Below are 14,912 nucleotides of genomic sequence, written 5' to 3'. Positions count from 1 at the left end.
TACTTGTTAAAAACTAGTCATACTAGTTATAAATCCTTCTCAGCTTCTTGTTTTATTCCCTAAGTGGTGTGTCATTATCAGGATACTAGTTATAAACTAGTCATACTAGTTATAAATCCTTCTCAGCTTCTCGTTTTATTCTCTAAGTAGTATGTAATAATCAAGTTAGCAGTTATAAACTAGTCATACTAGTTATTAACTAGTCATACCAGTTATAAATCTTTCTCAGTGTATTATTGTATTCAGTAAGTAGTGAGTAATAATCATGATACTAGTTATAAACTAGTCATACCAGTTATAAAACTAGCCATACTGTTTATAAACTAGTCACACTAGCTAAAGATCCTTTTCAGTATATTGTTATATTCTCTAAGCAGTGTGTATAAGCAGGGGGCTAGCAGTGACACCAGGTTCTAGAGCTTCTGGGTAGTAGCCGTGTACTGTGTGGATACTGTAGAGGCGCCGCTCCTTGGACTCGGACCTCATGCGGCTCAGCTGCTGCTTGTGGCAGCGCAGGCTCCAGGGGTTGTAGCTGATCTGCTCCGATCCCACCAAGCTGTTACCATCCAACATCTGGAAAGGAACCTCCGAGTGCACCAAGAGGTCCAGCCTGGGACTCTTTAGCTCCGCCAGGCTGGAGGGGGAAGAGAAACTCCTTCCATGTCTTTATGTTGTTAAAAGAACATCAGAATAAGCACTGGGGGCGCCGCAGCATCGCGTCCTGATGCTAACAGCTAGCGCTAACCTCTCTGTGGAGTCGCTCTCATGCGCCTCCCTTCTGTCGGGCCGCTCCTCCCTCCTGTCGGGCCGCTCCTCCCTCCTGTCGGGCCGCTCCTCCCTGTGCTCCGAGGAGGACGAGGAGCGGTGCAGGCTCCTCCTGGAGTGCTTCCTGCGAGGCTGCTCCCTCTCGGGGGGCTCGCGCTCCTCTAGCTCCGCCCCCTCCAGGCAGCTCTCCACGTAGGGGTACGCCACCAGGTTGATGTAGCCGTCAGAGTCGCCCTCAAAGCAGACCAGCACCACGCCTGGACACACACAGGGGGTCAACCGCCGGGTCACTAGATCTAACCCGGGTCACCAGATCTAACCCGGGTCACCAGATCTAACCCGGGTCACTGTATCTAACCCGGGTCACTGTATCTAACCCGGTATCTAGATCTAACCCGGGTTAGTGGGGCTTGCTACCTTTGTATTCGGGTGTGAACTCCTTCATGTCGGGCGGCAGCGACTCGTAGAACCTCTGCTCTCTGCTGATCAGAGGTTTACAAACCGTGTGGTCGTCATAGCGCATCATGCTGCTGTGCCCGCCCACCTACACACACACACACACACACACAATAAACGGATCGTGGATTAAAGGTGACAGTAACCATGGTAACAGCCTCCCAGACTGTGATACAGGTCTTCGACAGTAACCATGGTAACGGTGATGAGGGGTTTCATGCAGTAACCATGTAATGAGAGGTTTCATACAGTAAGCATGGTAACGGCGACGAGGGGTTTCATACAGTAACCATGGTAATGGTGACGAGGGGTTTCATACAGTAACCATGGTAACGGTGGTAAGGGGTTCCATACGGTAACCATGGCAACGGTGATGCGGGGTTTCATGCGGTAACCATGGTAATGGTGATGAAGGGGTTCCATACAGTAACCATGGTAATGGTGATAAGGGGTTCCATACAGTAACCATGGTAATGGCGATGAAGGGGTTCTATACAGTAACCATGGTAACCACCTGGTGGACGAAGGGCTCCAGTGGGACGCCCCTGGCTGCAGGGGCCAGTGAGGACCCCCCCCCCTGTAGCTTGGACTCCATGGTGTTGGACTGAGGAAGGCACATGGCTCCTGCACGCACCGCTCCTACACACACATATATACATACATATTATATATACACTCACACATGTATACGTACAAATTATATATACACTCACACATGTATATACATACATATTATATATACACTCACACATGTATACGTACATATTATATATACACTCACACATGTATATACATACATATTATATATACACTCACACATGTATACGTACATATTATATATACACTCACACATGTATATACATACATATTATATATACACTCACACATATATACGTACATATTATATATACACTCACACATGTATATACATACATATTATATATACACTCACACATGTATACATACATATTATATATACACTCACACATGTATATACATACATATTATATATACACACTCACACATGTATACATACATATTATATATACACACTCACACATGTATACATACATATTATATATACACACTCACACATGTATATACATACATATTACATATATACTCACAAATATATATATACATACATATTATATATACACACTCATGTATACATACATATTATATATATACACTCACACATGTATATACATACATATTATATATACACTCACACATACATACATATTATATATACACACACATATATATACATACATATTATTTATACACTCACACATATATATATATATACATACATATTAAATATATACTCACACATATATATATATATACATACATATTATATCTACACTCACACATATATATATATATATACATACATATTATATCTACACTCACACATATATACATACATATTATATATACACTCACACATGTATACGTACATATTATATATACACTCACATGTATATACATACATATTATATATACACTCACACATGTATACGTACATATTATATATACACTCACACATATATATACATACATATTATATATATATACACTCACACATATATATACATACATATTATATATACACTCACACATATATACATACATATTATATATACACTCAGAAGGTAGAGCTGGTCATCTAGTCATCTAAAGGTTGCTGGTTGGATCCCAGGCTCCTCCTGCTAGCATGCTGTAGTGTCCTTGAGCAAGACACTTAACCCCTAATTTCTCCTGATGGCTGCGTCCGTCAGTGTTTGAATAATTGTAAATCGCTTTGGATAAAAGCGTCTGATCAATGCAATGTAATGCAATGTAATGTAATAATTATATATACACTCACACATATATACACTTCTTACAAAAAGTTTGGGATATTTGTCTTTCGGGTGAAATTTATGGAAAATGTAAAAAGTTGACGCTCCAGTGATATGATATGATGAAAGTAGAGCATTTAAGTAGAAGTAACCCATGGTTACTTACTAATCTCCGCAACCTGTCTCCCACCCACTTCTCCTCTGTGCTCTCCTCTTCTCTTCCACCTCACGGCACTTTCTCCTCTCTGCAGGTTAATGATGCCACTGACTCCCTCTGCTCCACCTTGAGCTCATGTCTGGAGCCTGTGTCCACAATCCACCAGACCTGCTCCATCAACCCAGTCGCACCCTTGGCTGACTGACACCCTCCGGACAACGCGCACTGACCTCAGAGCAGCCGAGAGGAAATGGCACAAATCCAAAACAATTGAGGATCTTGCTAGCTACCAGACACTGCTGTCCTCCTTCTCCTCCAGCATCACTGCTGCCAAGAAGGCCTTCTTCAACGATAGGATCAACGGTGCCACAGACACACGTAAGTTATTCACCACCTTCAAGTCTGCTTTACCCTCCACCACCTCCCCCAGCTACTAACCTCACTGCTGACTGCCTTGCCTCCTTTTTGACTAACAAAGTGGCAGCCATCAGCAGCCAATTCAATAAACAACTTACTCACAACCTGTCTTCTCCAGCCCTAGGCTCATCGTTCCCTGGTTTCACCCCCCTCGCTGAAAGTGAGGTATCTAAACTACTAACATGTAGCCGTCCTACTACCTGTCCGCTAGATCCAATCCCATCTAACCTCCTTCAAGCCATATCCCCGACTATCACCCCGGCAATCACACATGTGATTAATTCTTCCCTAACTTCCGGCACTTTCCCTTCCGCTTTCAAAGCGGCTCGGGTCGCACCACTGCTCAAAAAACCCTCACTCGATCCCAATCAAGTAGAAAACTATCGGCCGGTCTCTCTCCTCCCATTCCTTTCCAAAACCTGAGAGAGGGCGGTCTCTAGACAGGTTACAGAGTACCTGTCAAGAAACAACCTTCTTGATACACTTCAATCTGGCTTCAAAAGTGGTCACTCCACCGAAACAGCCCTGTTGTCTGTGACAGAGGCCTTGAAAACTGCTAGAGCTGCTGCCAAATCCTCGGTTCTCATTCTGCTAGACTTATCAGCTGCTTTTGACACTGTCAACCACAGCATACTCCTGTCCATACTCTCAAGTATGGGCATAACGGGCAGTGCACTTTCCTGGTTCGAATCTTACCTTACTGGGCGCTCGTTCAGTGTGACATGGCGAGGCCAGCTGTCTGTGCCTCACCACCTCACCACAGGGGTGCCCCAAGGCTCGGTGCTGGGACCCCTCCTCTTTGCCATATACACCACCTCACTGGGCCCGATCATCCGCTCACATGGCTTTTCATATCACTGCTATGCGGATGATACTCAACTCTATCTGTCCTTCCTGCCCGACGACCCTACTGTCTCGACGCGGATCTTGGATTGTCTCGCTGACATATCCACATGGATGAAGGATTATCATCTTCAACTTAATCTGGCGAAAACGGAACTGCTGGTCTTCCCGGCCAAACAAGGTATTTATCACAACATTGATATTAAAATCGACTCTCTATCTCTTGTTCCTACCAAGGCTGCAAGGAATCTTGGTGTCATTATTGATGACCAACTACATTCTCGGACCATGTTGCCGCCGTCTCCCGGTCCTGCCGCTTCGCACTACTCAACATCCGAAAAGTCAGGCCGTACCTGACCCAATATGCCACTCAACTGCTGCTACAAACCTTGGTGATGTCCCGTCTCGACTACTGCAACGCCCTCTTAACAGGCTTGAGGCCTGTGCGGTGAAGCCACTACAGATGATACAGAATGCGGCGGCGCGACTGGTGTTCAACCAGCCAAAGAGGGCACATGTCACTCCGCTGCTCATCGAGCTCCACTGGTTACCTGTAGCCGCTTGGTTACCCGTAGCCGCCCGCATCAAGTTCAAGTCTCTGATGCTGGCCTACAGAGTGATTGCTGGGAATGCTCCCGCCTACTTAAATGCTCTTGTAAGAGCACATGTTGCCCCCCCGGATGCTGAGCTCGTCAAATGAGCGCCGCCTGGCTCTACCGGCCATACAGCCACGGCAATCCAGGCTATTCTCATTTGTAGTTCCACGTTGGTGGAACGAGCTGCCAAAAATGACCAGAGCGGGGACCTCCCTCTCTGTCTTTAAGAAGCACTTGAAGACCCAGCTCTTCAGTGAGTACCTCCTGTCCTAACCTACAATTACTTAGCACCACCTTGCAGTATTTATTGTTACACCAATGTTGTTGTTACACTAATCTCTGTCGCAATGTAGCTTGAATGCTATTCTCCCTTGTAAGTCGCTTTGGATAAAAGCGTCTGATAAATGACTAAATGTAAATGTAAATGTAAGATCCAATGGTGATTTCCTCATCTCAAACTATGTATTGAAACAAAAGCCAACAACAGTGGTGGGTTTACCACAACAACAAATGTCAACGTCTCAATAACTTGTCATGTGGCCTTGAGCATCAGTTACAGCTTGACAAGGACGTCTCAAGCTGTTCACAAGTTGACTTATTGTCTGCTGAGGCCTGGCCCCCCACTCTTCTTGAAGGGGGCCCTCAGGTCATTGAGGTTGTGGGGTACAGAGTTAGGAGCCTCTACACGGCCACTCAGCTCATCCCATAGGTTTTATATGGGATTCAGGTCTGGAGAAAGTGCAGGCCACTCCATTTAAGGTGCCCCAGTCTCCAGCAGCCGTTTCCTAATGATGCCTCCTCCATGAGCTGGAGCGTTGTCGTCCATGAAGATGAAATGAGGCCTGTGTTGTTCATGCAGGGGCACAATGGCTGGATGAATGATGTCATTCAGGTAGTATGGGCTTGTCACTGTACCATTCACAAAGTGTAGGGCAGTTCTGTATTGACCAGACACACCTGCCCACACTGTAACACCACCACCACCACCAAAGGCTGGTCTGGTGACAGTGGCTGATGCGTAGCGCTCTCCTTGACGTCTCCATCATTTCTGCTCCACGTGAATCCACTTTCATCAGAGAACAGCACTGAGGCCCCTGGTCCCTCGTCCAGCGTCAACGCTCCCTGGCCCCTGCAAGACCATGATGCCTGTGCCTGGTGGTGTGGTCAGGTGCCCTTGCAGGTGGTCTAGCACGCAGACCACGCTGATGTCAACGGTTTTGAATGGTCTGACGTGACACTTGGTGCCTCTCACCTCCCTTAAATGTGCCTGGAGTTGAGTGGCATCATCATGTGGTTGCGCAGGGCACTGTTCACAATGAAGCACTCATCGGTGTGGGATGTGGCCAAAGCACGTCCACTTCTATGCCTTTCTGTGACTCTTCCAGTCTCTGTATCTCTGTTGCAAGCTGCTGATGACACTCTGTGACACTCTAAGCGCAGTGGCCACTTCCCTCTGACATCCTGTTTGAAGCCTCGCCAGGCGAGGTGCTGTTGATCAGTTGTAGGTGTGGTCTTGGTCTCATGATGTCAACATGTGAACAGCATGATGAAGAGGACTGTTTCAATACCAACTCTAATTGAACCAGGACATTTATTGGTGGATTCATGGATCAAACACCTGTTGTGAATTTTTCCGTTCAGCTCCTTGTTAGAGAACAGCAAGTTTTTCAAAAAGTACTGAGACATTGAACAGTTGGACATGTGCATTCAAAAGTTTAGAGAAGGTCAAATGAAGTTCACCTGTAAAGGTTATAGTGCATTTTAGCCTCATCCTGAAATTTCACCCGAAAGCCCAATATCCCTAACTTTTTGTGAGTAGTGTGTGTGTGTGTGTGTGTGTGTATATATATATATATATATATATATATTTTACTATGCATTTTTACATCTGTCACACTAGAAATGCAGCTAAAAGTGTTTCACACCAAAAATTATAGCAGGAAAACCTATTAAAACAATGATATGCAAGGTGCATAAATGGAGTACACAACACCCAGAAGCAGGAAGACAGGCAAGACAACCCAATAAAAAATAAAAGAATAATAAAAGATGCTGCTGATATGTTTATGTACAGTATGTCTCTGCGTGTGCTCTGCCTGTGCTCACCCTGCGCAGGAGACCAGGCTCTCAGTGGGGGGGAGGGGGGGGCGCAGGGCACCAGAGGATGCTGGGAGCGCACACTGGCCCCGGGGGGAGGCGGAGCCAGCCCGACGGAGACCGCGCCCCTCCTCCAATCAGAGCGCTACGATCCACACGACAGCAGAGCAGGGACCAGTCGGGACACGGTGTGCGCGTGGCTACGATGGCTACTTCCTGCAGAGACAGGAAGTGATGTATGTTTAAACAGATCAATAAGACGACTTTTGGTGAATTTGTTTTGTCTTGAATATTAAACATTTTGCACCAATCAGCTTTAAGATGACATCAGTTTACCGCACCAACTCCTCCCCAAAACTCTCATACTAGACACTACATAGTGCATACTACATACAACATATTATATACTTCATATTGCATAGTGTATACTACATACTACATATTGTATACTTCATATTGCATATTGCATACTACATCGTACACATTGTTTACTGCATATTGCATAGGGCATATCGTACACTTCAGACTCAAGTTGACATTCCCAACCCTCTCAATTGTTGTGCTGAAATTTAGGGATTTTAACAACTAGTCCTATGAAGAATCCTGATATCTGGTGTCAAAACCAGTGACCGCTGCGAAAGGGTAACTGACAACCCGGAAAGACCTGGTGACGGCCTGAAGAGACTGCTGGCAGGAGGGAACAGACCCCAACGGGGCTGGCATGGGTTAGCTACCCATGTTAGCAGGAGCCTTTCACTACACAGTGTCTTGGATCCACCCATCAATGGCCACGAAGGGTTCAAAACTAAAAACACCCCTTGAGTCTGCGCGATCGGGGGCGGAAGATGACTCGTCGGCGGACCACACGGTAACAGACCCTGGAACGGAAACGACAACGAATCAAATGTTCATGGTAGTTGACGGAGTAAAAGCACTGGCGGGACACAAGCTACAAAGCTGCATCTGTGGCTGGAAAAAGGTAACATCAGAGAAGGGTCTCAAGATCCACCAGGGCAGGAAAAAGTGCCTTAGAGAGTGACCAGTACTTCCTCAGAGGTAGGGCAAATCAGTCGAGTGAAGGCCAGCGGCAGGATATTCACCACAGTCCACAGGGTATCAGAACCCCAGACGAAGCTCAACCAAGCACAGATCCACCAACGGACACGAGTCCAGAGCCCACCCAGCCACAGACAGCAGTAGAGAGGAAGATGAATGGACGGAAGCCTCTAGTCTTGTGGCCCAAATCCTGCCAGAAAAAGGAGTGGGAAACCACAGACACAGACCTTGTCCATATTCTAGAAGGTCTGAAAGGCTGCGTGGAAAGAAAGCTGGACAAGATCGGAGAGATCATTTACAGCTATGGAGCAGAGAGATTTGGGGTGAAAACTACGAACCTTCAGACACAGACACAGTCCATCAGCAAATCTCAAGTCCAGGAGACAACAAGAGATCGAGCAACTTGTGAAAGAAGGAACCTGAGGAAACAATGGAGGAAGGCCACAGCAGTGGGAAGGAAAGGACTCGATGCACTACAGGGCGACATCAAGCAGCGTCTTGCAACACTGCAAAGAGCAGAATGCTTGAGAAAGCAACATAAGAAGAAAGAGCAAACGAGGACTGCCTTCTACAGAGATCCCTACAAGTTTGTCAAAGACATCTTTGTCAAGGAGAAAACTGGGACCCTCAAAGTACCCATAAGGGAACTAGAGTAGCACCTGAGGAAGACCTACTCCGACAACCAGAGGCATGTGCCAGCCAGCATTCCGGATGACATGCCACCAATTCAACCACCTGAGCACCAGCTGGAAACAAGGCCCCCTACTTAGAGCGAAGTTGAGAGCACAGTAAAGCGGGCAAGAACAGCCTCAGCCCCTGGGCCCAATGGCGTTCCATATAGGCTCTATAAGAACACGCCGGGCGTCTTGAAGTACCTCTGGAAGCTCATGAAAGTGGCCTGGGAAAAAGGAATTATACCAAAGGCATGGCAATAAGCAGGAGGGATCCTGATTCCCAAAGAGAAGAATTCCTCAACCATCAATCAGTTCCGCCAGATCAGCCTCCTGAATGTGGAAGGAAAGATATTTTTCAGGGTTGTGGCCCAGAGGCTCTCAGTATTCTTGCAGAAGAACAACTTTGTCGACACCTCAGTGCAGAAGGCAGGGATAAGTGGATTCTCAGGATGGCTGGAACACACAAATGTCATCTGGCACCAGGTACAGGCAGCCAAGAAGGAGAAGAAAGACCTGCATGTGGTTTTCTTAGATCTTGCCAATGCCTTTGGGTCAGGGCCTCATGAGATTTTGTGGACTGCGTTCAACTTCTTCCAAGTCTCAGAGGGTATCACAAGGCTGGTCAAAGCCTACTTCCAAGACCTCCAGTTCTGTGTTACAGCACAGGCCATTACAACTGCCTGGCAGCACCTTGAGATAGGCATAATGGCGGGCTGCACCATCTCTCCACTGGCGTTTACCATGGCAATGGAGCTTATTATTCGAGCATCCCGATGGGTGGTTGGAGGGGAAAGGTTGAAGAGCGGGCTGCATCTTCCTCCAATCAGGGCGTACATGGACGACTTAACAACAATAACAACAAACGCATGCACCAAACGCCTGCTGGATAAACTCCAGGGAAACATCAAATTGGCAAATCCCGCAGTATCTCCATTGTCAAAGGCCAGCTTGCCAATGAGAGGTTCCATGTCGACAACGAGCCAATACCAACAGTTCTGGAGAAGCCTATCAAAAGCCTTGGCCGCTGGTATTGCGCAGAACTCAAAGACTCGAGGCAGGTGGAACAACTCTGGTAGGATACAATCAGTGGCCTCAAGCAGATCAACAACACTGCTCTCCCCGGGAAGCTGAAGCTGTGGTGCTTTCAGTTTGGGCTGCTGCCCCGTCTCATGTGGCCAATTTCCATCTATGAGGTCACTCTATCCCATGCCAATCGGCTAGAAAGGCTAGTAAATGCACAAGTGAGGAAGTGGCTTGGACTGCTGAGATGCCTTACCAGCATTGGCCTGTATGGCAGCGGAACCCTCTCCCTGCTAATCTCAAGCCTGGTGGAGGAGTACAAATGTGCCAAATCAAGGCTGGAGATGACTCTCACAGAATCCCGGGATTCATTTGTCAGAGGTGCTGCTCCAACCCTAACAACTGGGAGGAAATGGAAGCCATCGGCAGCAGTTGCGGTGGCAAAGACGGCCCTCAGGCACCGGGATGTAGTGGGGCATGTCCAACATGGCAGAGGGGGCCTTGGCTTGGCAACAACAACACCCACATGGCAAAAGGCTACTCCAACCGAACGGCGGCACATGGTTGTGGAGGAGGTGCGCCACCAGGAGGAAGCAGCCAGGTGTGCCAAGGCAGTCTCTCAAGCCCAGCAAGGCCGCCGGATGAAGTGGGATGGCGTGGAGAGGAGGAAAATTACATGGAGCGAGTTGTGGGGCATGGAGTCGAATAGGCTAAGTTTCATCGTCAGGGCCACTTATGATGTCCTGCCCTCCCCAACCAACCTACATCTCTGGTATGGAGAGGACCCAGCCTGTCTCCAGTGTGCAGCCCCAGCAACCCTCAAACACATCTTGGTGGGTTGCAAGACCAGCTTAACGCAAGGAAGATACACCTGGCGCCACAACCAAGTGCTGAAATGCTTGGCTGCCGAAATCGAGAACAAGAGGGTAACCACCAACGCCATGCCTCTAAATGCCCAGACTACCTTCCCACAGAGAACAACCTTCATGCGGGAAGGGGAGAAACGGCGGACCAAGCCATCACTCCCAGACTCTGGCCCACTGAACGCAGCCCGGGATTGGGAAATGCGGGTAGACCTCAGCCAGAGGCTCACTTTCCCACCCGAAATTGCAGTTACCAACCTGCGCCCAGATCCTCTCCTCTGGTCCAAGTCCTGCCGGCGAGTCTTTATCGTTGAGCTGACTGTCCCATGGGAGGAGGCCATCAATGAGGCATTCGACTGGAAGAGGCTGCGGTATGCCAACTTAGCAGCAGAGGGGCGGGGCTGGAACGTGAAGATGGGGCCAGTGGAGTTGGGCTGCAGAGGTGTTGTAGCCAAGTTCACCACAAGGCTCTTGAAGGAGGTAGGGATCAGAGGGCAGGCCCAAAGGAAGGCGATCAAAGAACTTGCCACTGCAGCCGAGCGGAGCAGTCACTGGCTGTGGCTGTAACGGAGGGACGCAACATGGGCTGCCAAATAATCATGTTGGTGCCACCGTGTGACACACACTCACGCCTGATCAACCTGTGGTGGGCCAACCTCGGCAGAGGCTGTCTTGTGGTAAATGGCCGAAACACCCAATGAAGCCGGGGCACACATTTGAAGATGTGTCGCATTGGTGGCACCACGTGATCTGTGCAAAAACTCACCCCTCCCAAGATGACATTCTCAACCCTCTCAATTGTTGTGCTGACATTTAGGGATTTTAACAACTAGTCCTATGAAGAATCCTGCATATTGCGTAGTGCACACTACATAGTTCATATTGTATACTTCATACTACATAGTGCATAGCACATACTACATATTGTATACTTCATACTGCTAAGTGCATCCTACATAGTGCATAGTACACACTACATAAAGCATAATTCATATGTAGACTTCATACTGCATAGTGCATAGTAAATACTACACTTGAATACTGCATACTACAGAGTACATACTACATAATGTATACTTCATACTGCATGCTACATTGTGCATAATACATATTGCATAGATATTGTGTAGGTCATACTGCATAACACATAGTGCATAGTACATATTGTATACTTCTAGGGGTATCATGATTCAAAAAATCCATGATTCGATTTGACTTTTTTTTAAGGTCAAATTTAAGGTCATGATTGAACGATGGGCGATCGTGCAAAATTCCAAATGATATACAATTTCATCGGGGGTGCGCGCGGTGGGGTTTACGTGCATAGAACGTAATGTAATTTGGCAATGACACCGCTGCGTGTCCTGAGTGGCAGTTAGTCAACCCTCCGGCCACGCCAAGAGCGCCGTTGAGGCCCCTCCCCCTAGTTGAGGCCACGTTCGAAAGATTCGGTACAGAGCTCATCGGGCCATTTGACCGCAGTGCCCATGGGTATCGTTTAGTGTTAGTCCTAGTGGATTATGCAACCCGGTACCCAGAAGCAGTGCGCCTGCGCAGGATTACGGCCAAAAGGGTGGCGCAGGCACTGTTTCAGGTCATGTCCGGAGTCGGGATTCCAAAGGAAATCCTGACCGACCAGGGCACTACCATTATGTCACGTACGCTTGGCGTCCGCTCAATTCAGACCAGTGTTTAACATCCCCAGACTGACGGCCTGGTGGAGCGGTTTAATAAAACGCTGAAAAACATGATTCGAAAGTTCGTTCACGACGATAGCCGTAACTGGGACAAGTGGTTGGACACCCTGTTGTTTGCGGTGCGGGAGGTTCCCCAGGTCTCCACGGGATTTTCTCCCTTTAAACTCCTCTTTGGCAGGAGACCCGGGGGGTGCTAGACCTAATTAAACAAAACTGAGAGGAAGGTCCTAGCACCAGTAAGAATGAAACACAGTATGTTATGGATCTGAGAGCAAAGTTACACCCGCTGTTTCGGCCGTTATCGCGGGAGAATTTGCTCCAAGCTCAGGAACGTCAGCACCTCTTATACGACTGGGGGGCTCGACTCAGAAATTTGCACCGGGAGACAAGGTATTAGTGTTGCTCTGTACATCCAGCTCTAAAGTGCTTGCCAATGGCAAAGGCCTTTTGTGGTCACATGACAGGTTAGCCAGGTCGATTATGAGGTCGAATGGTCTGACAGGGGCGACACAGATTTATCACCTTTAAAGAATGGAGGGAGGGGGCGTCCGTGGCTCTGGTTACAGCGGTCATTGAGCGGGATGAGTTTGGGCAGGAGGTTCGCGGCCGATCGTACCGCAGCCCTGTTAAGTGACCATCTCTCTCCGTTCCAGAGGGCGGCCAACGTTGCTTCTCTGATGTTTTCTCCTCCCTGCCAACCCTCATGTCCCTCATACACCACCATGTGGAGACAACCCCAGGGGTGAAGGTGTGCTGTAAACCGTGGGCCGTAAACGCAAGATTGTGCAGGCGGAATTAGATGCCATGCTGGGCATGGGCGTAATAGAGGAGTCCACGAGAGACTAGTCTTGTCCCATCGTGCTGGTGAGTAAGCCTGATGGGTCAGTCCGGTTCTGCGTGAACAACCGAAGGGTGAACGTGTTGTCTAAGTTCGACGCCTACCCAATGCCCCGGGTCGATGGGGGGGGGGGGGGGGTCGGCTGTCGGCCGGACGTCTCCCCGGCGTAAGGTGGGCAGTGGGGGTATGTGGCGGACAAAGGGGCGTGGACAAGCACCGGCTGAGGACAGTACGGTTCCTATTTCCCGCGGCCACCAAGCTGCCTCGAATTGGCCCAATCAGCGCCCACACTGGGCTGATTGGTCCAAATTAGGGCAGGGAGTTTTATAAATGTTTTGTCTGTCTTACAGAGAGAGAGGGGCGCACGGCTTGTGAGCAGCCCAGGAGTGGAACGCCAATCTTCCTGCGCCCGAGAGGACTATTTATTTACTATATATTTATTTTATTTGAATACAAATTATCTGTACAATAACTGCAGCAAACGTCTAACAAAACCTGTCAGGACAAACTGGACAACTTTAAGGAGCCCAAATCAGGGCATGACAACAATGGTTGCCCAGTTGGCCCAGGCAACCCCATTTGGGCCATTGGCAACCATCTTTTGCAGTGGTTTGCCTTGTTGTCAATGAGTTGTACTTCTGTTTAGAACTAAATAGATCAATCTATCGATTTACTGATTTATCCATTGATCTATTTAATTATTAATTAATTAAAATTGATTGTGCCAATTAAAATTTTGCAACCATCTAGTTCGCCGTGGCAACCAACAGCTGATGCGTGGTTGCCAACGTGGCATCTGCTTCTAAAAGTGTCCTCCTGACGTAAGAAGTAATTAATGACGCTGAAAGATGAAAAACAGTAAAATCAGATCGTGAAACGGCGACTGTTCCGTCCTCATGGGAACAGGAAGTGGATGCTTTCAGCTAGCATAGGTTTTAATTAGCGATGTAATGACACGTTCACATTGAACCATTCGGTGTGAAAGGATCACAACCAAACGATTTCTTAGTAGGTAGGCACCAATTGTGAAATTCTGGGTCGATACCGACACCGAGTTCCCCTGAAGGCAGCATCACTTACAATTTCCCGAGTTCCAATGAACGCAGCATCACTCCCTGTCTGGACTGCTGCAGAGAACCATGTCAGCTTCTGCTAAAATCCATCACGGATGGCCTCATTCCCTCAAACCGACAAAAAACTTTGAATAAAAATGCTAAAATGGGTTGTTAAATATACTTTGGAGGAGGTTAATACACCCGGGTGGCCCCGCCCAAGTAATGTCTAATTGTGGCGGAGGAGCCAAAGCACCTTAGACGTGTGTTTATTATACATTCAAGTGTGTACATTCAAATATATTAATACATTTAGTTAAATATGTCGAATTTCATGTGATATGTTGAACAACGGTCACAGCTGTTTTCTGCCAGAATCAGATAAAGCCTGTTTAATACTATTAATACTATTTATTATAATTCTATCCCGAAACAACCACATGCTAATCAGTGATTAGCATCTGAACTGCAAAGAACAGACTTCTCTCATTAATTCCACATCAAACAGGTTGAATAAAACATATTAGAACC

At 47.6% G+C, this 14,912-nt stretch overlaps 1 protein-coding gene across 2 annotated transcripts in view; it reads right to left on the bottom strand.

Annotated features, from left to right (window-relative positions):
• ip6k1 (inositol hexakisphosphate kinase 1) overlaps window positions 1-14,912 on the bottom strand; it is a 34,025-nt gene that overhangs the window by 4,558 nt on the left and 14,555 nt on the right. Inside the window, exons 2-6 of one of the 2 annotated variants that reach the window (XM_080000656.1) lie at window positions 7,191-7,397; window positions 1,736-1,860; window positions 1,183-1,309; window positions 746-1,022; window positions 453-634 (exon numbers count right to left, since the gene is read on the bottom strand). In XM_080000656.1, the coding sequence (XP_079856782.1) occupies window positions 453-634; window positions 746-1,022; window positions 1,183-1,309; window positions 1,736-1,840 (691 nt within the window). In that variant the 5' untranslated portion in view covers window positions 1,841-1,860; window positions 7,191-7,397. The remainder of the gene's footprint in view (window positions 1-452; window positions 635-745; window positions 1,023-1,182; window positions 1,310-1,735; window positions 1,861-7,190; window positions 7,398-14,912) is intronic. The other variant, XM_080000657.1, reaches the window with a different exon arrangement.

This window comes from Zeus faber (genome assembly GCF_960531495.2).
Source record: "Zeus faber genome assembly, chromosome: 5".
Lineage (NCBI taxonomy): Eukaryota > Metazoa > Chordata > Actinopteri > Zeiformes > Zeidae > Zeus > Zeus faber.
This window is presented reverse-complemented; position numbering and strand designations above follow the sequence as displayed.